Genomic DNA, 27,774 nt, shown 5'->3' on the forward strand with positions numbered 1-27,774 from the left:
AAACAGAAGGCAGAGTTTTTTTTTCAGGATAACTTATAATTTAAAACACCATTGTTTTGCAGTAGATACTTTGAATATGTGTTTGGAGCAACTGTGATGGTAGTCTCACCCTATGTATGGTCACTATTTGTCCTTTGTACTTCATAAAACATGTAGAAACTTCCCCACCAGGAACACATTCATGAACTCGACTGATTGGTATTAAAATTAAAAGAGGTCACGCTTTTTCCTGGTGCCAGGAAAAATACACCTCTTCATGCTCTGCGCCATTCAACTGAAATCAGTTGTGGTTGTAAACTACCTGTATAAAAAATCTTCTCAAATATTGATATAGGATATATCAGTGAAATAAATAAATTAATTAATTAATTAATTTTAAAAAAGCCGCTTTTGTCTCATATCATAATGTTTTGATTTTATATCAAGCCTTGTTTGCTCTGTGCAGTAGTTTGTCATGTTTCCATTCCTGACAATTATGATAGGCCATTGCCCTGATACAGGAAGGTTGCCATGTCCTAGTTGTTGATGACTGTCAGCTATGGTGAAATGATGAATAATAGTCCTTCAGTTGACAAGATCATATGCGCCCTGCATTCTCCTGATATGGGCTGACAGTGATGTAGAAATTCCAAAGTTTTCAATTAGATGTGTGCAATATGTCATTCACAACAGTGTATGCTGTCATCTGATTTTAAAGCTACGTTTTTGCCATCGTTCCTTGTCATGCATGCAAATACTATCAATACATCCAGGAAACTGACATGAAATGACAGAAAACCAATATCGGTCTCTGGAGCAAAACTTATAACTGTCAGTCAGGTATTTCAGGAGTGATATACGTGACATCGTCTGACATAGTATGACATAAGTAATCATAAATTTAATAGGCTAGGGCATATTGCTGCCCAAGTGATGAGTTTCAACTGATTTGGTGTGGGCTATGTAAGCGTTGAATGTGAAAAGCTCTGTGTTGTAATGTTTGATCAATATATTTTGTTTTAGCCAAAATGGATATAAAAGTCACTTTTTAACTATAAAATTGGATATAGGCATGTCTTCATGGCATTTGCTTTTCTTTGCCATAACACTGATCAACAACACAACCCCGAAAACCAAGAATATTTAACAAAACATATTATTATGTAATCTAAAGAGAAATGGAGATCAGTCTTTTCTGTTATTTTGCCGACAAATAAAAGCAAAGGTGGAATTGGGAAAATTATCAATTTGAAGATCAACATGTCACTCCATATTGTATTTATTGAAATTTCATTCAGGGGGCTATATGGACATATTGAAATACCTGACAATGTACATTTGCCTGACAAAACAGAACTGACTGATCAGGCAGGCCGACTGCATAAGTACTGTCAAGCACAAATGGCCAATCTAGGGGAATTGAGGGCTGTGGTGCGGTAATTGTGGGGAATTTACAATTTCATTAGAACATGTCAAAAGCAAGTTCTGTGTCGTAAAGAACCGGATGAGCATTTTAGAAGTCTATTCTTAACAGCAGTCTTTAAGGAGTATTTGTCAGTTCTTCAGTCTGCTGCACCATATATGAGTACTCGGTGCATCCCTCTGTAACTCCTACTTTCCATTCAGGAAATGCTTTCCCTTTTGTAATAACTTGCCTATTTTTATCTGTTGTCAACATTTAGAAATTGATGTTTATTCAGCAATAAAATTAACAAAGCAAACCTGAATGAAATATTACGGTCTTCAAGGTAATTCTTTGTAACTTTTCTTCCCCTCCCCTATTTGCAAATCCTAAAAGCATTTAAAACAATTGGTTTCTTACACCAAAAGTCAATGATACATGAGTTTAATTAATTTTGTTATGGAAGACAATTGTAAACTGTCTTAAACTGTCTCAATAAATTTACGAAAGCGCGCTTTATAGGGTTCATTGTACATATTACAAAATAATAAAATTTGATGACACCAATTATATTGAAATCACAGGAGAAAATGGTGTTTCCATGGTGATGAACAGAACAACACTCATCAAAAAAAGGACTGCAAGTTAAATTTCTCCATTTATTAGCAGATCAGTCATGACAAGGTTTGCACATAGATATCTCCATGACAACAAAGGCCACATAAAAATTTCCCAACCTGAAAAGTAGCAGAATATCTTAGCTACACTACTGTTGGGGCATATAACAGGTTGCTTTTTCCTCGCAAACTCTCTGTATTCCTGAGCGAGGGAAAATCTTACGGTAAATACCGGTAATCTGAACATCTGTGTGCCAGGGTGTTAAAACTGACAGTAAACCTGTTTTACTGTTAAAGTCATCCTAATACAAACTTTTGTTTATGAACCGTCTGAACAACATTGTAAATGATAATATTTGAATATTTCAAGTTCAAGTTGAAATAATCGTCAATAATTTACAAATAAGAAGACATGCTTCTCAACATAATTAGCAGTATCTCTGTGTTCAAAAATGGATCTATCCTGCCCAGATTCTGCACCAGTTGAGTGCAGTGACATGCTTCTCAACATAATTGGCAGTATCTCTGCTTTTAAAAATATTGGTCTATCCTACATGGATTCTGCACCAGTTGAGTGCTGTGACATGCCTTTCAAAATATAAACTGACAATATCTCTCAACTCAAAATATGGGTCTATCCTGCCCGGATTCTGCACCAGTTGAATGCAGTGACATGCTTCTTAATATAATTGCCAGAATCTCTGCTTAAAATATATGGGTCTATCCTACCCGGATTCTGCACCAGTTGAGTGCAGTGACATGCTTCTCGAAATATAAACTGGCAATATCTCTCAACTCAAAATATAGGTCTATCCTGCCCGGATTCTACACCAGCTGAATGCAGTGACATGCTTCTTAACATAATGGGTAATATTTCTGAATTCAAAATGTGTGGCTATCCTGCCCAGCTACTGCACCAGTTGTAGCAGCTTATCAGAAACTATTGGTTCACTTCTGAAATTATCACCACTGATGAATAGTCTTAACAACCACTCATTACATGCTTCGATGTGAGTGTAAATCAGTGCATAGATTTGAATATGAACATTCGGGGAGTTAGAGGGCCATGTGAACGATGTACTGACTAGTATTTTCCATAATTACCCAGTCCACTGAAGCCCTTTGACGTTTTCGACAGCAAAGTAAATACTTAATCATGCTAGATGTAAAATATCCATGAGCACACTGCTATTTTGACTGTCATTAAAATCTGTTTGATACTAGTCGATAATGGTAAAATTGTTTGAGAATGCCCTGCATGTAACTTAATGGTATCTAGTATTAGCTGTGAAGAGGCATGTAATAAAAATATTATTGCCTGAATATATGGCTTTATGTGCCCTCGCAGCAGGAGACAATTTGCCCTCTAGGCAAATTGTCACCTGCTCTCGGGAACATAAACCCGTGTATTCAGGCATATATGACCACTAATTGTCAGGGTTAACATTCACACAAGAAACTGATATCTACCGGTATTTTTCTGTGGCCCTGAGTCAGGTTTAACATGCATGTCCTTTAAATACATATAATGTCAGCCTTTTGCAATACGTGTGTGATATTTATTATCAGTAAAGAGTAGTTCAACTGTTGTCAATTGCTTAATGCCATCATGAGTATTTAAAGGACGTGCATGTTAACCCTGACTCAGGGCCACAGAAAAATACCGGTAGATATCAGTTTCTTGTGTGAATGTTAACCCTGACAATCAGTGGTCATGCAGATTGACAGTATTCTTAACATGCTATACTGACATTCTTTGAGTAGTGAATGTGTTTTACTCCAGAAAAACAAAAGTCCAGGTTTAAACCACTGCCAAAGGATATTAAAAGAACTAGTCACTGAGAAGCAAAATGGACAGGTTTTCTTGTGAGAATCAACACATTTTTGAAAGAAATTTTGAAATGCATGCTGACTTGGATGGACATATGAATTTTAATTTGTTTTTTAGACATAATCTGATGAAGTAATGGCCCATAATTTGATGATAACCTGTTGATTTACATGGAATAAACACATAAATATTCTCTATCTGTGACAGCTAATGGGAAAAATATCAAAAGTTTTAATTGTTATGGTAAAGAATACTATTTATGATAGTTTTCTGTGGTAAACACCTTGGTTCTGTAAACTCTACAACGAGTACATTGACTGGAGAGTGTGTACTGGACACCTTCTCACGGGTTATGCAAATTGGCTTGCGACAACTAGTCTGTTACATCAGTGTAGCATTAAAAAAAATGTGTGAGATATTAAAGCAAAACATCCTGTTAAAATCATACTGTATAGTTTTCTTCATTTAATAAATACATGATGGCATTCTTCTGTGAATTATGAAAGTTATCTGGTGCTGTTTCTACCCTTACAGTTGGCAAGTTGAAGCAAGATATCAATGTTGCCCAACAGATCCATGGTATGATAATGGACAGGGGGTGTTTTGCTGAATTGCTGTGTGAAACACAAAGCTTAATGACTCCGGCTTTTTCTCATTATCAACACAGCCCAATGCTGCAACCTTGCAATGTTATTTTTTTTTAATGAAATCAGTCATAATCAGGCAAACTAAACTTCTTCATGGACGTAGCTTAAATTTTGAAAAAACAATGAGAGCCATTGAGGTATCAATCAATGGAACAAACTAGATAGGTTGTTGTCAGGGCCAGTACATGTCATGTTCCATAGTGAATGTCTTTTTTTCAGAAGTACAGACCGGCCAGCATGTTGCCCAGAGAATAATAAAACCTCAGAGATAATTTTGTATCATTAACATTTTTTAATTTTGCTGTCATTCCATGTCCTTTACATGTGCCTTCACCATTAGATAGTTTTTTAGATCTGTTGGTCGAAATGATTGCAAGTCAACATACCTGAATGCAGCTAACCAGGGTGTTTACCTCTTTGGTAAATATAATAGTAAACACAAAACGTTTTTCAAGGAAATCCCTAAAGTATTACCTTCTGACTTGACAGTGCAAGAACAGAAAGTATAACAATGTCTCCATCATCAGAATCTCAACATGGTAAGATGAAGACAGCGATGAAATTTTTATCATGCTGCGTCTGTTCAGTAATTAGCATTGGAAATACATCAGTGGTTCATGTACTTTAGTTTTACATGTTCTTTGTTCGTGAAGTCATCCTTTCCAATGTAAACTGCCAAAGCTGTGTAAACCTTCAACAAAGCAGTCTGAATGCCAAGCTGTTACAGGACCGGCTGGCAAGATCTGCGATAACCGATCCAACTTAATGATAATGTACAATAGGGACTGAATGTGCAGAGTAAATATTGTCTGCTTTGATATGGATCAGCCTCACCTCCGTTTGACATAAGCACAGTGGAATTTTTAAAATATCAGAAATTATTTCAGCTTTTGATTTTTCTAGCTGAATTGTGAAGTCTTAAACATGATGATTTGTGCAGGTTTAATATGAATTACCTAATGATAATAATAAAGTATTATTGTCTGAGTAAAATTTGTACATTTTGAATAAATAATTTCAAACCTCGAAGTTTACAGTTATATATAGATATTTAAAAGTATATTGTCACCTGTTCCAATTTTGCCACGGTTGCCATGGAAAGAGAAAATCTAACCAATCACAGATTTTAAGCTGGTGGCCACTTTTTAAAAACAGTGCCCCCACATGGGCATTTTGAATACCAAGGAACGCCCCTTTGACCATATATGGGCATATTTAGATTACAGGTGACTACTGTATACCTTTAAAAAAAATATGTGTGTACCGTACATATCTCACATAGCTAATTGAATTATCAATTTACTTAGTTTTCTGATTACATTCACAAAAAAGATCCTCATAATGCTCTACTTATAAATCAGCTGTGTACTGCAATCAGATGGGAAGGTATCAAAAAACACAGCCGTTGAGAGAGCTTCATTTTTGGGCAGTGGGGGATGGGTGGGGGGCCGGGGGTTGGTTCGATGGTTACAGAGTAAATTTTTGAGGGATTGTTCCCTTCAGTTTTTACTTTAAGAGCACTCCCAGGGTGGTTCATTATGAAGATATTAGTTGATAAAAGGTTTGGACGGCTGAATGCTGTGATACATGTGAGCATTGGCAAATTCTAAATGTCAAATTCACATGATTATTTGAGCTTACATATTTCACTTTAGTACAGTACAGTTTTCTATTAAGATCTGTTGAAGTGTAAATTCAGCAACTGTAATTATAGTTTCATGTTAATCTTGTCAACGCAAACAACACTTTTAATCTCAGTATTAACAAGGATTGGATGGGTACTTGATTTGGCAATGATCGAAGTGCAGTAACCTTGGTTACGGTTTTTTCCATAACTGGATCAAGAGCATGACGTCAATTTATCAAGGAACTCCTAAGTGTAATGCTATTTTTATCTTACAGTTCATTCGCTGTCAATCGAATTCATGCCCATGTGCATTGTACATACAGTTCTCCTTAGGTCAAAGGTGAAAGTTCGCTCGTACTTCTGCTGTCATTTCTCCCACTATGCATTTAATACTGACTGATATTTCCAATAAAGAGAGTTTGTCATCCTTATCTATTTTAATCTCTCAATTGTGTAAAATGAATTTCTGCTTGTCCCTGACACACTTACATATTCAAGTTTGTGGTAATGTCATCACCAAATTTGAACAAAATTTATATTGTCTTATATAAGGCCATCATAGTAATAAACTAAATATAATTTTCATAAATGTAAGGGTGGAGAAAACGAGCACTGATGTGGACCTTCCGCCAAATATCAGCACCCCCTGTTTCCTCATTCATGATAGTTTTTGAACCAAATAAAGTCCCCGCGGACGAAGTCCGGCGGGGACTTATAGATTGGGTCCCGTCCGTGTGCGTCCGTCCGTCCGTCCGTCCGTCCGTCCGTCCGTCCGTCTGTCATCAACAGTTTCTCAGACACTGCTGAACCAATTTTGTTCAAACTTGGCACAAAGGCATAGCACTATGACCTACAGATGCACATCGATTTATTTTGCAATACGATCCAATATGGCCGCCAGACGGCCATTTTATTACGATTTTTTCATGTACAGAGCCATAACTCAGGCATGTTTCAACCGAGTTTATTCAAAGTTGGTACAAGGACAATGACCAATGTCATTTATATGCATGTCGATTTTTTTTTTGATACGATCCAATATGGCCGCCAGGCGGCCATTTTGTTACGATTTTCTTCATGTACAGAGCCATAACTCAGGCATATCTCAACCGATTTTATTCAAAGTTGGTACAAGGACATTGACCTATGTCATATATATGCATGTCAATTTGTTTTGTGATACGATCCAATATGGCCGCCAGGTGGCCATTTTGTTTCAATGTTTTCGTGTACAGAGCCATAACTCAGGCATATCTCAACCGATTTTATTCAAAGTTGGTACAACGACATTGGCCTATGTTATATATATGCACATTGATTTGTTTTGTGATGCGATCCAATATGGCTGCTGTGCAGCCTTTTTGTTATGATTTTTTCGTGTACAGAGCCATAATTCAGGCATATCTCAACCGATTTTATTCAAAGTTGGTACAAGGACATTGACCTATGTCATACATATGCACATTGATTTGTTTTGTGATACGATCCAATATGGCCGCCTTGTGGCCATTTTTTTATGATTTTCCATGTCCTGAACCATAACTCAGACATGTATCAAGCAAATTTATTCAAAGTTGGTACAAGGACATTGACTTATAGTATACATGTGTACTTCGATATACATATGTACTTTGATTTGTTTCTCGATATGGTCCGATATGGCCACATGATGGCAATTTTGTTATGGTTTTTTTCATGTCGAGAGCCATGACTCTGGCAAGTCTCAACTGATTTTATTCAAAGTTTGTAACTGGACATTGACTTATGTCATACATATACATGTTGATTTTTTAAACAGTAAGATCAAATATCCCTGCGTGGCGGCGATTTTTTCACGATTTTCTCATGTACTGAGCCATAACCCAGACATATTTCCATCAGTATCATTCAAACTTGGTACAAGGACATTGACATATTTCATACGTGCTCGTCAATTGTTTCATGTCATGTAGCAGTATCATGTCAATTATTGAACTTTCATAATTAGGCTGATATGTCAAGAAATACTGCATCAAATTTCATAAAACTTTGTACACATGTTAAGCTCACATTGCTTTAACAGTGAAAAAGACATTTATCAGTGTCATTTTAATTAATTTGTAATTGCATATGTAATGAACTTTCCTAATTAGAGTGATATATCCACAAATACAACGTCAAATTTGATGAAACTTGATACAGATGTTGATCTCATAGTGTTGTAAATACTGCATTAAACTTTATGAAATATGGTACCGGTGATAATCTATTAGTGTTAGGATAGTATGAAAAAATGTTTTGCAACATCCTGTCAACTAATTCCCAGTTGACTCATTGAATGACCTTTAGGATAGTGGCCTACATTTGTTTTATGTTTTCATCACCATGGAACTCATTCTTGGCCATTGAGTGCCATCTGTATCAAAGTATTTTTATCACAGGACCTGTAATCAAAGTACCCATTAGCAAGCGGGGACTGTGTCATCAACGATGACTTGTTAAATTTCAAGAACCAAATAATGTCCTCTCCCCAATTTTGTGGATCGCTTTCATTGCAGTATTGAAGATATCATATTTATGAATGATTTCTATTCCATATGGTAACCTTGAGAGAAACCCAGTCATGCTAAGCTGACAGCATACAAAGAATGTCACCTGAGGTGAACTGTAATGCCTTACAGAGCAATCTACGACATACAAAGTTAATTTGACAAAATTCCCTCACCAGACTGATTAACAAATTTCAGCAATACTGCTGAGGAAAAAAAAACTAATGGACAGTGTAAGAAAATCAATGTCAATTCACAGTGAAGGGTATTTTCTCCATCACAATTCCAAAATCATGAAAAATACTAATGTTTCTGTTTATTTGTAGAAAATGATAGCTATAATAGAGATAACACTCGCCAAGCAGTAACAGACATGATAACATACAATTCTTCAGATGATATGAATTTATTGTAGAAGCCAGAAAGCTAACTCTATTGAAAATCTTGTCTTGGATAGGAAATCTGCCTCGGTGCCTTTACTCTCAGAGTTCACATATACCTCTCCAGACAACCCACGCAGTATTTTATATTTTCACTACAAGAACACCTTGGGGCATTTCAAACCCACCCACTAATCAATAGAAGCAAATAAAGCCCTGAGTTTCAATTACAGGGGTGAAATGATTTATGGTTATGCCCATTCTAACCAAATTAAACACAGAGAAAATAAATCCATTAATTGTACTATTTTTCACTGTTTCTTTTTCCTGCATCAGGTTGAAGGTAAACCGAGCCATACCAGCCATTAGCATAACACTTTCCAAAGACCAGTTGGATAAGGATGCACCTGGGTAAGTCATTTTATATGTAAATTTATTCTCTTTCCCTATGCAAATAACATCACAGCGATTTGAAAAATTTACATTTAATCCTCTTTTTCCCAAGTGCTACTTATTTCTATGGTTTTCTATGGAGCCTGGTAGAAAGAGGATTAAATTTTCACACTTCAAGAATGCAAATATACTTTCTTTCCACTCTTTTCAGAAATTATTTTCATCTTGGTGCCTACAAATCAGACTTAATCTGTGTATTTCAATATGTGAATACGAGAGCGGAAACTTAGAATAACTAGAGTTTAAATCTCTGTAAGGTGTTACAGTTAACCTCAGGTGATTTTCTTGTCAGAATGAAGTTGACCATATAGTATGCCCTCCTCCCCTTGAATTGTCACACAATGGAATGATCCAATGATGTGCAATATTGGATAGGCTATATCATCAAGTATACACAGATGCAAACAGAAAGCATGTCTAAATACGGTGCCCTGAGTTGTGTGTGTGTGTAAGACGTGAGAATTGCAGAGTTCTGACATTGTGTATTTTTTTCATGAGCAATTTGAATGTGAATGAACTGTCATTTGAGTTCACGGAGGGAAAAAAACAACTCCCACTCAGGTGTGACAGCAGAATGGAAGTGATGACTTGCGTAGGAAATTACATCATATAGTAATGATTGTTATCATCTGTTATACACTTGTGAGATTAAAATACACACAATGAATGAAAAAATAATTAAAATCTTCAGACACAAAATAAAAAATTGATAAGTTGTTAACCAAATACAAGCTGCCACATGTACAAGAAGTCCTTCACATTGAGTCTACTGAGAGGAAACTTGACAGACGTAGTGACTTATTGAATCGGCTGCAACACCTACGCATATTTTGGATTAGCATATCAATAGGATGAGGGTGCACTGAGTGCATTGCCCTAATGATGGACTGGTAAAGGTACTGCAGTGCTATTTTATTTCCTCAAGTTTATTTTATAATACGGGTTTTTTTTGTGTGTATTCTCATGACCTTTATTTTATTTGTTAGCCGGCAAATAATATTTCTAAGGTCCGCAGAACATCCATGAATTCCATGCGTTCTTAAGTATCTCAAGGTAACTACGAGCACAGACAGTTGTCTCCTGCGGCAATTCAAGTAGACGAGAATGACATTTTCAGAGAGTTCCAGCATTGTTTAGAATCTTCAGCATCCATTATATATCCCTAGCCCCAATTTCTATAAAACCAATACGGTACTTTGTCATAGTATACATTCTAGCACACTATTATCAAGAATTTGAAATGTTTTATGAAGACTTTTCATATTTGCGATCATTTCATAAACATTTTATACTATATTTTTGAAATTTCTTGGCCTGTCAGCATCAATGAAATTGCCATTTTCTTCCGGTCCATTTTGATCTGTTTTTCATCACCTCTTTATTCCATCGTGCTATCCTTTTCTATCCTTTCCCACGATGTCTACAATGATAATCTATTCCTGATGTGTTCTATTTTATTCTCCCGCTGTCTGTTCAGCGTGACTTACTCCCCAGTGTTTGCTCTTTTCATTATAATTTTCTTTTTCATTATAATTTTCTTTCTTCCCCATCCCATTCAAATCTGCCCATTCTTCATTTTCTCTTTAAGGTTCAATACATCTCTCGCTTGTCCAATCAACGTTCTTTATGAGGAATATTTCTGCCATTCATAATTTAGATCATTGTTAATTTTCATCAGTAAAGCAGCTGTTTTGAATTAATGATCCAATAAAAAGGAAAATGACACAGTTTTTGTTGGTACAGAAATTCCACAAGAGGTCATGCTTTTAGAATCGACAAAATTACTGACAGACATGTAAAACGTGACCGTACTGTCGTGACGTGCAATTTCAAATGACTGAGCTGCCTGTGTTTGTTGTGTATACAGTGAAGTGTTGTACAGAATGAGTGACTAATATGAAAACCATTGATGTGACAGCCTTCAATTGTTTTGTAGAAATATTGAAGTAAAAAAGATGCCGTAGAAAGGGGTGATTACAAAGCTTTGGGCGTATTCAGTACATCCTGTCATGTGATAGTACTCAGGTGAACAAACACATTAATCTTGCAATTTCGTGGGTGCTGTCCAAGGGAATAAATTATGTTGACAGTCTGTAACAGTTATATCTTAAAGTATGCGATGAATTAATAAAGATTTTTTTGATATCTGAAGTCAAGCCCAAGTTCCACAATAGTGGTCAAACAAACAGTAAATTCTGTAGGTATATTGTCTCATTAAATGATCAAAGATTGCCAAAATTTCATACAACACCATTGTTTTTTATTTATTTATCGGCATTTTCACAATTGAGTGTACCAACTTTTGTTCTTGAGTGTTACGGAAAACATTCTAAAAAACTATTTTACAGTATATATTTACTCTTGTGATAGCTTTTTGAGTAAGATTTTCTGAGCAAATCAAAGCAAAAATTACAAAAATCGGACCATGTTTGGCAAAGATATGGCATCTTTTGTGGTGTGAAAATGGTCAAATTTGACTGTTACGAAGGTACACTGCATTTTTCAACTTTAAGAAAATGCTGTTTTCATAATGTAAACTCTAGTAAAGGTACATGTTTTTTCTTTCTGTGTGGTCTTAAGGATGTCTAATACAAGTAGTAAGTAACGCCATGGCATGCTATTCACCAGTTGATTAATACCATTAATAAATCCAAAAATAGCCCATCGTTACGGATTTTGCGTTTTTCATTATGGACAATTAACCCAGTGTATAACTTGGTTCTAATGTATAGTTATTTTGTAAAATGTTGTTAAAATCCATTGCAGGTATCTGTTAAGTACTGTAATAAACTCTACTGTCATAAGCATCCATTCTTTATTTCAAGAATTTGCCAAAGACTCAGCCTAAATTTTCCGGAAATTTATGTAGTGTCCGTACCCCACCATTTAATTCCACACCTATATTTGGCTTTCAGCAAACAAAGGTAAAATACATATTGTAGTACTTGGTATAGATGAATGATATATGCATTCATCTTAGACAATCACCATTTAAAAATTTATATATGAATTATAGGCCAAATGTAGTGTCCGTACCCCCCATGTAGTGTCCGTACCCCTTTTCCAGTGGATTACACTGATTTGGATTCGACTGAAGTAAAAGGTTTGATATACCCCTAGTACACTGCTGAGTGGTTTAATTATAATGTAACCATGTATAATCAGTGTGAAGTCAAACATTAAAATGTAATTTCAATTGACAGATGGATTCAATAAGGTAATTGGGGGTCAACACAACACACACTACATTTTTGTACAGGAATTTTGCCCTGGATAAAAAATAGTGCCAATGACTTTGTAGCTACAATATACTGGTACATGGATGGTATGGAAGATGTACATAGTATACTACTAGATATAGTGAGTGCACAGGTCCTATTCTAATGGCAGAAGAAATGTTTAATTTCGGCTCACACTAGCAGACACCCCCAACTTACCCCTATATACCGGTACACAGATATTCATCAATAGTCAACATAGAAAACTGCCATCAGGGCCTATACTTTAAATAGTTTCTTTGCTGTCTGTCTCTGACATAAGGTGGACTCTTATACAATCAGGCGATTGGATAAAAAGTCTTGAAACATCAATGTTTATTAGACAAGGGGTTCCTGAGATGATCATTCACTAAATATGCCAAATAGCAATAACTTGATGCTGCTCAATGCCTTTCAGGGCAAGTACATCTCTATATCAACAATATGTGCCAGTATAGTAAGTGTCATTAAATGTGATGCATTACTTTTTGAAGCTTGAGCTCACATTATCTACAACACTACGGTAATTCACCTAGCATAGCAGTCAGTTAGCTAAAACCCCTCGAAATAGACATTTCAACAACTGGCCTAGCATCTGAAATAACTGTGCTGTGATATTTAAGAGAAATCAAATGATAGGTTTGAATCAGCTGGCAAAACCTCAATTAATATTAATAGCACTAGTGATAATAATGATTCTTGCATAAATATAAAAAATAGCGTTGCTCGCATCTAAAAAAACGAAAAAAAAACGAAGTACATGTTTCTGTTTCCTGTTTTTCACTTGCAAACAAAAAGTGCTATTTGTATTTGCAAAAGGGTTTAATTTTCAATGTTTAGATAGTAGTCTGTTTTAATGACCAATTTTCAATTTTGAAGATCAACAGTAAAAATTTGGTGGCCCAAACTTGAAATGTTTGGATATCAAATTAAAGGCATTGCTCGCGATCCCTGGGATCGCCTTTGTTCTAGAAGTCTGTAAGAGGATTATGGAGGTGTGATAGCCTTTTGTTTTCCACTGAAATTGTAATCTGGTGGGTAAATTTTCTGATGAGACAGTCTGGTGCCAACGCATGCCTTTAAAGTAATACACAGACAAAGTCGGAATATAAGGTGCAATATACACACCAACTAAACTGATAAGAATAAGACTACCAACAGCTTCAATGATATCAAATGTTGGACGTCAGTCAAAAAAAATTTCAATTATTTCCCAGTTGTGTAAGTAGTATGTGTAACACAAAATGTGAATAATTATTGGTTTCAGATAAAAGTATAACTATAATTTGACAATTATTGTACGCAAATATATTGGAAGTCAACATGATTGTCCACAAAAAGCTGAAAGTTGTAATCAAAAGCAGAAAAACACCGGTCATTTGTTCAATGATCTATGATAAATTCACACCTTGGAAGGAACAAATTTATATTGTGTCAGAGAGTTAGGTAGTCAAATTTGTTGTTTACTCTGTTTGTGTGTGGAGTGACCTGACATCATCCTAAATTGCTCATGTTCTTAATCATGTTTATGAGTTGCACTGCGCTATAGTCTGCTCCATAGTGTGATGATTTACTTAATCAACCAATGGCCTGTCAACTGTCTGTATGTTTATATAAAACACAATGATTGGACTAAGACAGATACTACCGTATGTTCACATTCACAAAATTTAGGTCGGACCTGGGCAAGGTTACAATAATCCTCTGTGGGGAAAAAATTTGGTTCATCTTCACATTTTACAGGACCAGCCTAGTTTTGCCAAAAAAATTAATCTAACTACTAAATGACACTTGAACTACAGAGACATCTCCAGTATTGGTTTCATGAACTTTATGAGACAGAATTGGACTTGCAGATTGTACAGAAATGCATGTAACAAGTGCACAGTGTTTCTGATGTCTTTGTTAACTAATGCCTTTCTTTCAAGTAATGTTTATCAAATGATGTGGTCCCACTTGTGGAGCAAAACCTGGTGGAAGATATTGTGTTGAGAACATGGAATGATAAAGACTGGAGCGAAACTTTTAGGTTCAGTTGGGATCATCTTGGTCCAGACATGACCCAAATTTTGAGGCAGTACTGGATTCCCCTATTGCCCAGCCAAAACTAGACCGATTCTGGCCTGACCTAGAGTGTCCATATCGACAATATTGAGTTGACTCAAAACCTGGGCTGGCCCAGGGCTGACATAAACTACTCAATGTAAAAATGACATGTACTGGAGTCTGTATTCACAGTAGAGTGCATCTTGCCACATGGCATTCTTGTGGATACAAATCTCTTATCAGTGTTTGGGTATCCCTCAACGAAATATTAGCTAGAGTTGATCCACTATATTATACATGTGTCATAAATAACCTCAGATTTGTTTTCTGTGTCAACTTTCACTACAAACTGATACCAAATATGACTACATTGTTTTCACAGTTTAAAAAACTGTCTTAAAAGATATCTGGATTGGTATAGGTTATTTCAGGTCGCAGACTAAAGATTAGCTCCAAAAATACAAAATTACGGCCATGTTCCCCCCCCCCCCTCCAAGTTTGAAGAAATATGTTGGCTTAGTTTGTGTCTTTAGATTTTTTAACTAAAATTTGCAAAAATTGCCTCCAAAACACAAATTTATTATTTTTCCTGAAGCTGTATGAAATTATCTAAGTATATCCTAAGTCATCTGTATACCGAATATCAAAGCTTATGCGATAGATGAGAACATATGAATTGATTGTTCAGTGAATCTAGTGAATCAGTTGTGTGTTGGGTTGGTTTCCTTCAGTTGACTAATAAGATAAAACAATTTTGTTTCTCTACACATGACATTGACAAGAGACACTTATCTCATGAAGAGTAAATTTCATTATTTCAAGTACTAAAATGACATATTTCTACATCAAGCAGTTTGTTGATAAAATGTTATCTTGACAGGTCCACTGATACAACTGTTATGTTGCAACTTGACCTTTTTCAAAATTATTGATCTGTCTTTAAAAACAGTTGTCTTTTCTTCCAGTAGCATAAATATGTCATATTGACCAGTATTTGGCTTGTCAACACACATGTACAAGCATTGCCATTTTTTGTTCAATGAATTTTAGTTCAGACTTAACTTTAGTAGAAAACAATTTTAATGCATGTTGTGTAGTGTCCATACCCCACCCCACAAATTAGTTAAATACAACTATTAATCAGTGAGTAGGGTTAATATTAGAAATTTTATAGCTTGATGATTTTACTGTTTTATCAAAAAACTTAAAAGTTTTCAATTTGTTCTTATTGTTGATGCTAAATTTATATTTGAGTGTTGTTCTCTGAATAACATTAAACCATGAACCATAAATATAGTTTAATAATATCTTCAATTAATTACACTGTGGTTAAAAGTTTACAGGATGAGGCAAAATGGAAAGAAAACCATGTTTCTTCATCAATTAATCAGCTATTATTTCTACACTAAATGTAAATGATCAGCTTCAGTACAGGTTTGCTTTGGGCTGGTGTTGTAGTGTCCGTACCCCTTGTACATACTTTATGAAATATTTTGATGAGTCTTTCCAACATGGACTAACATATGAAAATATGCTATATATCATAGCTATGCATGCTGCCAATTATCATTTTAAGTTTTGGGATTCACTGTGGAAGATTATCAAGCAATAATTGAAATGTGTTCGTTGTTCTTTCAAAAATAAAGTGTTTCCTTTGTTTTGGTATGAAGGACAACATTGTATACACCCGGTGGAATTCAAAGATTCTCTACAAAAGTCATTTTATGATGTAAGGCTAACTGTATTGATTTGCATTTGGTAAAAGTATTGTTTATTCTCCCCTAAATTTTGCAATGGTGCAAAATCTTTTCTTAATTTTCTAAATTTTGTAGTGTCCGTACCCCATGTAAGGGTACGATAAAGAAGGCCTGTTTATTATGGAACTAAGACAGTTTGTGCAAAACCATTTCTGCACTATATATGTGGCATATGTACCTAAGTCCTGGTAAGGTTTTCACAGTAAAACAATGAGGTTGAAATTTGGCCATTTTTGACCCCTACTTTGTACACTCAATTGTGAAAATGCCGTATGTATCGATTATTCTGAGCACTCAAGTTATATGTGTACCTTGAATGGCAGTTTCAAATGGCACAAATACTATTATATATATAATAGAGATATTGATAAAATGTTGCTACAAATAGAAACAAGGGACAATGCTAGGATATCCTTAACCCTTTGAGTGATGTAATTTTTTCCCACCAAATTTTAGTGCCACATTTTACCAATTTTTATGAAGTTTTCTGTCAATTTTGGACCAATTTCATTGGCTACAGTTCTTTATCAAAATTTTGGTAAAAATCTGAAAAAAATTGACTGGGGTACATTTTATAAAGACGACAAAAATTGACTTTGGTGCTGAAAGGGTTAATATCAATACACCCACATAAAAATATTCCTATCTCTTCACACAAGTGTCTATTGACAAACGGGATTATTACACGAGATATGGTCTACGTGTTATGGCCTTTTTACAGTGTAGTGTCACTTATTCCTGTGTCGTCCAGTAAAATATATTCCCCAAATGATATCAATAACGCCTACAATGACTTCCAGAGAAGATGATGTTAACCAAACAACACGCAACACCTCAATAGCTAGCCAATATTCTATTCTACTCCATGCGTTACATGTATGTAATATTCATCCATCATAATCCTTATTTCTATTGATTTCCATATTACTTCATTTTATGGCATATCCTGTGCTTATATGACCATCCATCAATTTTGACTTCTGTCCTTTCCGCTACAGTGCCTCTCATGGTGCTTGTCGTTGTGTAACATGTCATGAATTTCTTTTTCCAAATTTGGAAATATTCCCGCACCAATAGATTGTGACTCAAAGTCGTTCTACTTTGTGATGTCTTTAAGTGAGCGGGTGCCATTTTGGAAGGTTTTCACACACATTGTGTAGTGTTGTTCTCTGCCAGGTTTAATTATTACTGATGGTCAAAGTTATGTCACAATGCCAACACCGGACACCATACCATAATTAACATCACTAATGAGATGCTGTCTTAATTGCCCAGACTTCCCATAATCTCTATATATTCCAACCTCAAACCATGTTTTCCAGTGAAATTTGATATCCACTAGGGGGATATATGCTTTTTCCTCATCACAACAGAAATCATAATATCAATGAGACATTTTCTTCCAGCAGTTATAATCTTGTGCTCCAAAGCTTCAAATTGCAGAATGATATACAATTCAAGTTAAAAATTCAACGTTGAAATGACAATTCAGTTTTTCAAATTCTTTCACAGACTTTTCAAAATTTCCAGAAAGTGTGGTTTACAGAATTCATGCAATATCTTAGCAACCATCCATCGTAAAGTACTCATATGTGAAAAAAGCTAGAAAACAGAGGTTTGATATTTTTTTATTTCAAATGTACCCAGCAATCATGTGTTGCATTTGGACTCAATGAAGCATAGAAACCATCATAAACTGCGACATCATTCCATGTTGTTGCATATAGTATGTGTCGATTCGTTATCAAAGTGAATTTGTATTTTTGATCGTTTGTGGTTTACATAAACAAGGCCTCATTGAATACAAGCTGTATACAGAGCATTCCTAAGAATATCGGAAAGAAACTTTCTGGTTGAAACACAGTACTCAGTAGATGTTCGCAAAGTTCAATTTTTTTAATGTCTTTTTTATGCCAATTACTATTAGATCCCTAAAAATATTAGCCATTCAAGTTCAAGACAAGTTAGTTACCATCACAGTGAAATTTTGATATTTAAAAAAAAAATACAAACATGTACCGGTATCTGGTAAACCATTGACAGTTATCGTTGAACAGTGTACTCTGATCAGATGAAGAGCTCAGCGGAAATACTTTTGAACTGAATGTACATCAAACATAATATTTTGCACACTTTGTATAAAACAAAATAGAACAAAATTCATTCTGGCAATTATAGACTGTTATTGGAGGCGAAGAAGGGCTTCTGGTAAATATGGGAATCCGAAAGATGGTTTAGAACACAACTATATTACGTCTTTTCTACTTGGTTCTTCTTGACTTTGATCTTGCTTGAACAGTGTAAAAATCAGTAAGATATTAGCATTTTCTGTACTCCATATCATATTGTCATTTCATTTTGGTTTATCTGATGTCCCACATAGAAATTAATGCAATGTTTGCACTTCTGTTCCTGACTTCCATTCTCAATTTCATAATTCATTTTATTTAAAAGGTGCGTCTTTCACCATGATTGATTCATTTCTGAAATGTATGCATTTGCCGGCATGCGTCAAGCGTACACCGGAAATGACTGTCTCTCAAATTGCGTTTATTATAAATGATGTCCATAAATTTTGGCATTTAATTTATATAAAAGTTAATTCTGTGACTTGCCTTTGTATGAAACGTGATATGCCCAGCTGGTACATTTTATGCTCATGTTCACCAGCTTCCGCCAGGGTCATCCGAGGATTCATAAGGTAAAAGCTCCAATAATTCACCCACAAAACAGCATAACCTTTTTGCGCAAAGTTGGATTTATACTGGTACTCTCTCATAGGCTGAAGTAAGATGATATTTTTTCAGTTTTCATATTCTAACTACAAACTATGTCACAGCAGATTAAAAGACGACAAATTTTGTATATTGGTTTTACATGTTGCATACAGAGCTGTGGCTGCTGAAGGCAGTATGCGCCTCAAAAACGAAAGACTTAATTTAAACCTTTTTTCAAACTTTCCTCAACGAAATTTCAACCATTTTCCTTCACAATCAAGAATACAAATCACAGGTCACAGTGCAAATTTTGGTACTAGAGAACAATTACCTCAAATTTACCAATATATGAGATTCATTGACGGCCATCCATATGATAACAGTATGGGAAAAAATATATTTTCGATGTCTACAAAGTAATGTAGTAAAATTTTATTCACTCCAACAGCTTCAAAATGAGCCCACACAAACGGTAGATCAGAAATGTATTGTAAAAATTTGAGAGTCCAAATATCTGTCCCCAACGTGCACTCCACCCTAACCCATATATAGCTAACAAATCTTATTGCATCTATTAAACAAAACCCTCCCCCCCACCTCCTCCCTCCCAAAAGAAAAAAAGTTTGAAAGTGTAAATCAGATGAGGAAATAAGGATTTAACTTCCCTGAAACAGGGTAATAAAATAGCTAAAATAAGCTTGTTGCAGTTCAGTTGCAGGTTTTAGAACAACAACATTTCAATACAAAGTCAGTGATTGAGTATCAGGCATATGAACAGTTTCCATTACATAAGTATGGCACAATAATAATCCAAACAGAGCTAAAGCCCTGTCCTAAAGGCTCTGAGTTGCAGTCGCATCAGTGATGTATATGTTTTAATTATCTATGGCTACTCGGTAAAAGGCAAAGAGGCAAAACCAGTACTTTTATACCCTTTTGTACCGGTACACATGGGTTGGTTTCCTGGGGTTGGTTTGTACCGCCATCACGTTAAGTCTTGGGCATAATGAGTTTGTGGAACACATTACGTCCTTTTTATTCCAGAGTAGAACCATTGAGAAGAAAAATATCGTACTTATCAGGGTGATTAAGGATGGCTGGTAGACTTTTTAGAAAATATTGTTTGACAAGTGGTTGTTGCATTACTTCTAGAAAATAAGCCAGACCTATGACATCACATACTCACCAAGAGACACCCCCCCCCCCCAATGTCAATGGTTTAACCATTGCATAAACTGTAGCACATTTACAACTGCATAAAATTGCTGTCTCTGCTTGCATCTCAAATAAAAATGTAATCCACAATTATTTTTACTCACACAAAACTCGGCTATGCACAGCAAAAGGGCTTGTCAGTCCATTACTTATGCTGTATACATGTACCGGTACTTGCCTGATTTGTATTTACTATTAATACAGTGTTACCAAATTCATTGTTTCCACATCCTCCAATAATTGCCCATTTTTCTGTCAGTGTGTTACTCGTTGATTGGTAGTGCATCATATCGGATGCTGCATTGCTCTCAGTTTGGGTGGCATATGCTGACATTACTGGCAAATCACTTGGCCAGATATCTCTGTGATCTGAAGTGTTGACAGCGGATAATCTCATTGTACATGAAAGGAAAGTGGCAGATAGCTGAGCTGCAGATACCCTCTTGTTGACACTGTTGGCATCCATCAAGTCGTCTGGCATCAGTGACTGCCTCTTCTGGCCAATCTCAACCAAAACAGTTTTCAACCTCCGAAGATTATAGCTGATTGATAGATTTCAATTATTTACAGCAACGTACAGGAGTCTGAAAACTCAAGCTGTTGTGAAGCTTATTGGCTGTTTTTAAATACTTCACTGTTGTCAACCAATAACCTACAAGTTTCCAAGACGCTGCACATTGCCAGCTATTCAAACGTGATTCTGACCAAAAGTATAAAGTATTACTTACACCCTTGCTATGCACATCAAAGCACAGGGAAGTCTGGCTCCTTTTTTGTTATTTGTTTGTTTTCTTATTTGTTAAAGTATGTTTGTTTATTTGTTATGTAAGATAATTTCCACGTACAAAAAAGAACCAAGAAAAAGTTGTATTTGTATTCATGCCTGTAAATAAAGAACAGTGTTCGTTCGTCCATTTGTTTGTTTATTTTTTTGTTTTTATTTATACGTTTGTTTACAAGTACAGGCAATAAATGATACAATCCCACTTTGAAATGAAGCATACCCTGCCTTTGCAAAGAGGAGTAAGCACTCATTTGTAGGTGTCCACCACTCTCTCTGAATACTTAGTAATAAACAAACAAACAAACAAACATGAGCACTAACACAGCTCTTTTTCGCTTCTGTATGGAAATAATCATATGTAACAAATAAACAAACATGCATACACAAACAAACAAACAAACAAGGAGCCAGAGTTCCTTGTGATCAGAGGTAAAGTTGGTTGCAATGGAATTTAAGCATGTGGAATGCCTCGGCATGTGTGTATGTGTGTTGCCCTCCGCTAGATGCTTTCGGATGATCCAACCATAACACACAAGGGATTGTGACTACATGTACATACTCTCAATGGGTCAGATAGTGCGTTATTGGTGCTACATGAATATGCACCATTGATAATGAGTCATTACCATGGGGTTTGCATATGTTCACCACCACATTTTGGCCAAATCCTGGGATCTGTGTATATATGTTCACCACCAAATTTTGGCCAAATCCTAGGATCTGTGTATGTGTGTTCACCACCAAATTTTGGCCAAATCCTTCCCTCTGACAAAGTTGTACCACTGTATTGAGAAATGGGGTGAAATGGTTAAAAAAGTACTCATTAACACACTTTACATAAATAATTAACAAATATCATATTGTCACGCTTCAAACGATGGATGGGACAAATGTGTTAAACACAAAAGTGCCCAGAGTATAGGGTAACACAGCAAAACTTTTGTGCTTGAACTTAACAGTGTCGTACAGTGAGGAGTACCGTAGGGTTGTGCAATTCCTGGAATTTCCTCAGTTGCAGCATATGTCTGCCTTTATTAGACCGGTCAAACCCCATTGTCTGCAAATGTGGTCACCTTGCACTCATTGTAAAGCCAAGTTCAGAAAGAGTTCTGTGCATTCTGAAAAGACACATTCTTTTGTCAGATATTTCTGTCGCATGACAAATTTTGTCGTATATGTTGGCATTTCAACAAAACGTACTACCAGTAAAGCTCGTAGGCAAACAATTCGTTTCACAATAAATCAAGTGCTCTGGGTGTGAAATTTTGGCATTTAAACCAATCTGTAGAGAAGTATAGTGACAAATGGGTCTATTGACCCTTTCATCATGTTTATCCTGGTTCTCCAGCCAAATAGAATGTCCCATTGCCCCATGAACAATGGCGTTTCACTGTAAGTGCCATTGTTTTGGCATTTTATTTTAGCAGTTGATTTCACATTCACAAAGTCTTTCAATTTAAATGAAGACTTGATCATTTTCATTGCGGGGGAAAATTATCCCAACGATTGTTATAACAGTAATATACAGTACGTCTTCCAACTTAAATACTTGTTCACATTGTTAACCAAAGGAAACTTCAAAATATTGGTCTTTGATAATCAAGAATAATAATTTAGTGCATCGTTCAAGTTATTGGATTGAAGAAACAAATCGACTCAAATTTGACAAAATATTGTTTTCAAGATGGCTGCTGATTTCTCAGTGAACTCAGTGAGAAATTATGAACTTTTAATTTTCGCAAAAACAATCTGCTGAAAACACAAACTACATTCTCAACAAACTGTACATCGGCAACTACAAACAATGTATTTTGGTTCAATTATCTATTCCTGAGGATGGTATATCATTGATTTTGATCCTAGCGGAATTGTACAACCCAATTATGTGTTCATTATGCAATACAGCACAATGTATCCAGGAAATTTGTTTATATATCCAACCATTTATTAACTTCTGTGAGACAGCAGTGGAGTGTACCCCTTTCTTTCACAAGTATTCCGTGAATTTAAAGCAGCCACGTCTGAGATGCAAGATTTGCTTCTGAGTTCAGATCTCTTAAATTCCATCCCTGAACAGACACCGTCATTACATCCCCTCATTGATGTGACGTATTGCCGCAGGTTTCAACATGTATAAGCCGTGAAATGTGAAGCTCCGAGCTAGTAAGACAAGACGGGATTACAGATCGCTTGTGAAAGTTATTACCGAACACCTAAAGTCACTTGGGAAGTTAAGTCCATACTCGGAAGACGCTGTGTTGAATTCAGGGCAGCTTGTTCTTTGAAACATTTCTGAGCTTCAATTTCACTCTGTGGTTAGCTCAAGTGATGTTTTTTGTTTTGACTTGCCCTAAGGATGCTTGAACTCACACTATCTTCTTTCTATAAACATGTCAATAATTATTACCCATTGACTATTCAATTTAAGCTCAGGGCAAAAATGGCCCAGCTCTTCAAGTGTTCAGAGGATTAAGAGATTTAGCGAATTCTGACTGCAACCTCAGAACTGAAGACTATTTATTTATTTATTTACCTATTTATTTATTTATTTAGTTGGTCTGCATTTTTGGTTGGTTGGAATTTCCATACTGCATATCATGACAGTCATTCCAGGAGACAATTTGTCTGAAATATGAACTTTAACGAACTTTAATTCATTATTTCCTTCTGTAATTTTGACTCACTACCTTTAAAAAGTAAAAGTAAAAATTCAGGTCCTAGTGCAACTTTTTGAACAGAAAGAATCACATTTCTCAAACTTGCCGATGTTGAAAAAACACAAAATGGCAACCGTTCTTGGTTTTAGGTTTATTGGCAAAATTAGTGATGATTTCTCTGAAACAAAAATCATTGACTTTTCAATGTATTGCTAGTTTCCAAGCTTAGCCAACCTCTACAAAAGTTTAAGTTAATCTCGCAAAGAATGGTCAGCTTTATTAACCCTTTAAGTGCCGTAATTTTTCCCACCAAAATTTTAGTGCAACATTTTACCATTTTTATGAATTTCCCTGTAATTTTTTGATAATTTTGAACAAAATGGACATCATATTTCATTTTCTACAGTTTTTTATCAAAATTTTGGCAAAAATCTGAAAAAATTGACTGGGGTATATTTTGTAGAGGTGACAAAAATTGACTTTGGCGCTCAAAGGGTTAAGAATACAGATGTGGGTCCAAGCCATGTTATGTTCTGCCCTAACAAATGATAGATCAGTAATTTGAGTGTGATATCAATTGAACTAATGCTGCTTGGCAGTATTTCCCCCTGCTGGATAGAGGTGATTTGAGAAATAGGTAAATCAAATCCAATAGAGAATGAAAAAAAAATACTGAGCGGGTTCCGCAGCCCAGATGCTGTAACACATCAGAAATCTGACTGTAGCATTATTACAAACGAGTTAAGAACTTTCAAAGGTGTCATAAACATGTCATTCTGACAGACGAAAATGCTATCTCTGGTACTGTAAATCTTAACAAATTGGTTCTATCTTTTTTATGGAGGGAATGAAATGCACGTTAGAAGGTCGGCGTCTCATTTTCCTTCGATACAAGTTTGAAATAAACGCAGAACTCTTCAGATGGAAGCCTGCAGATGCAAAGGTCGATCTGAATTGCACTTTGATGTCAAAGGTATCATTGTTTCATACATTTTAATGGTTGAGCACGCTGGGCAATATACAGTGTAGCTCTGTCTGCCCTGAAATATGACAGTGAGCCAACCAGGGTCTTTGCTTTGATTTCCAATGTACAAGCAAAAAAAACCAGGGTCCTTTGCTGTGTGTCTGTCTGATCACAGTGATGGAGGGACTGTGGTCTGACAGATAGGAAGGTTCATGCACATACTTATCAGGTTCTCAGACAAGTTCAATTGAAGTGCGAAACCATGTCTGTCATCACATGCACTTCAATTGTATTTGCTGATCAATGATTGTTGCTTGTACTGTATATAGTGTGTTGTATCCAAAGCAATGTTTTATATTTTATTTCCACACTTATCTGGAGTGAAACCTGATGGGAATTAAGCTGTGTTGTTTTTTTACTCTTGGTAAGTTTCAGGGGAAAAATCTACAGCTCAAAGTAACAGATCATGTATGAGGTATTGTGAAGTCCAACATTTTAATCATGCCATGAATACCCAGCATACGCAAACACACACAGCTCACCCCACCCACAGACACATACACACACCCCTTGCAAATGGAATAGTCCGTAAGTACTGGAATAAACCACATTGACGAAAGGAATAGTAGCCTATCCAACTTGACATATGAACTGCAACTGTTAGCAATGGGCCTTGGAGTTCAAAAATAAAATTCTGTGTGCAATATTGACAAAAACAAATGTTAGCTTTGGACCATATGGTTAAAAAAACAAACTCCAAAGTGTGATATTGACAATGGAATATAGATATAAACACCATCCACATTTAGTATTATTAGACGATATTGTAGCATTCAATTCAGCGAAGGAACTGGCATAATTTTCATTGTCTCTATGTAAAAAAAAAACATGTCCATTTTTGCCCACAAGTTTTGATCAGTTTGTACCTCAGAAGAGAAATCCAATGTTGAATTATGAATACCAGGTTGTGGAGAATACCTTAAAATTCAGCGGCCTTAGCAACAAAGATAATAGGCCGATCGCATTCATGAGCAGGGCTCATATTGATTATTTTTGCCTTTAATTTGTTGCCTCCCTTTCATGCAATAACGTACTGGGAATCTCTTGATATTTGCACTTGTTGTCACTGAAGTGAAAACATATCCATCGTCAACAGTGCAAGCAAAATTTTTTTAAAGCGATAAACAACAGATGTCTCCTGCGCGACTTCAAGACCCATTTTTCGTGACATGAAACGTGGCTCAGGAATGGCAGAAATGTCGTTGCCGCTAGATGAGCATGGGTTGTATTTTATCTCTCTTGTTGACAGAGTCAGCTGTCATGAGTTGGCCAACTAATTAGCCAGCTTTTGGGGGGGAGGGGGCAGTAGTTGAAACAATATCCGTTAGTTTCCTCAGCTGGGCGATGAATGCATCAATGAAGAATGATCAGTGTTACTAAGTTTGTACAAGCACGTGGACTGCCTCGCATGCTTGACTGTATATGGTGCGGCGGTCACAAGACAATGACTCAGCATATTTCATTCCTTTCCACAATTATACCCTTGTTAGCATACAATCAGCTGTGGTGGGAAAGAGTTTGAAGAACTCTCTTGACCTCCGGGAGAACCAGTCATCCGATCTCCCAGTCATTGTTTTAACTCCTGTCCATAGTGGCATGATTTATGGGCCTTCCATTGCCGACTTTCCTCCTTTGCGGTCAGGCCTAGCTGGTCCTTGGGTTTATGATCTTGTAATTGTTGAATAACAAAGCCATATATCCGTATATAAAGATTTGACATAGTACGCCTGCACAGATAGTGTCTCAGGTTGTATATACACAATGGGTTGTAAGTCGTCCAACCTCCTCCCTATCCCACCCCACCCTGGTGATATCTCAACGTAGTCATGTGAGTGTGTGACCTTTGAACTTGTTTGTGTGATCTTCAAGGATGAATAGTGTATGTATCATAGATGTTTCTATCTATAATTACTATGAACAGTCTTGTTTTCGATTTTGTCTTCCAGATACCAGGCTCCAAACTCCACTGAAGGGTTGTGGGCGTCACAGACATCAGAAGTATCGCAGTCTGCGGGGAAAAAGAGAAAACAGTCCAGTCAAAAGGGCACTGGGCGGCAGAAGAAACAGCAGGAACACAAGAAGAGTAGTCAGAAACAGAGATCATCAGGTGCTCAAGGAGACGGTTACCTTGACAACACGAGTAAAAAGCAGAAGGAGAGAGCCAGAGATGATGTACCTGATACTGGTGAAGAGAGAGCAAGTGGGGCCTGCAGGAAGGGTGACAGAATCAATGACAGTGCACAAGCAAAGAACTTTAACAAATCTAGACAGCATAGTGGGAGGGGGCAGCATGGGGGGAGGGGTAGAGGGTATCACCACGGTTACAGAGGCAGAGGAAGAGGAGAAGCTGGTGGCCGGGGACAGAAAAGCCCTCAGGTGACCAAGAGCGTTGAAACAGGAACCGAGCGTGAACAAACAGGAGACTAGCCGAATTAAACCAAAACAGTTAACATGATCGAAACCTTAAATACAGGATTCAAAAATATGCCCTGATGAAACGTCTCGTGTTTGGGTAATTCTGTAAACTGGAAATTAAAACACATTTATTTTTCAAGATAATTTCTTGTTTGCCAATATGTACATCCTTCAAGAGTGTCCCATGTCATTGTACTTCCTTGAAAAAGGTCTCAATTTCTGCCATAAAATCTTTTTACTGGCATTTCCTCACACATTAGAAATGGGGAACTTTATGTTCCATTTGGTATCAAGTGTTACTGGGAAGGAAAGAGCACTCAGCAGTCTCCGTTTTTTCTCCATTTCTGGTCAGCCGAACACATAGACATTCATACTGAATTAAAAATAGCCTTAAAAATGTCTGTCTGAATCCCTGCCAAATACATTCAGATACTGAAT

At 36.2% G+C, this 27,774-nt stretch overlaps 1 protein-coding gene across 1 annotated transcript in view; it reads left to right on the top strand.

Annotated features, from left to right (window-relative positions):
• LOC139140527 (ribonuclease P protein subunit p25-like protein) overlaps positions 1-27,480 on the top strand; it is a 93,468-nt gene extending 65,988 nt beyond the window's left edge. Inside the window, exons 5-6 of the mRNA XM_070709859.1 lie at positions 9,348-9,422; positions 26,868-27,480. Of these exons, the coding sequence (XP_070565960.1) occupies positions 9,348-9,422; positions 26,868-27,348 (556 nt within the window). The 3' untranslated portion in view covers positions 27,349-27,480. The remainder of the gene's footprint in view (positions 1-9,347; positions 9,423-26,867) is intronic.
• The last annotated feature ends 294 nt before the right edge of the window (positions 27,481-27,774 follow it).

The sequence above is a fragment of the Ptychodera flava genome, chromosome 9, assembly GCF_041260155.1.
Source record: "Ptychodera flava strain L36383 chromosome 9, AS_Pfla_20210202, whole genome shotgun sequence".
Taxonomy (NCBI): Eukaryota; Metazoa; Hemichordata; class Enteropneusta; family Ptychoderidae; genus Ptychodera; species Ptychodera flava.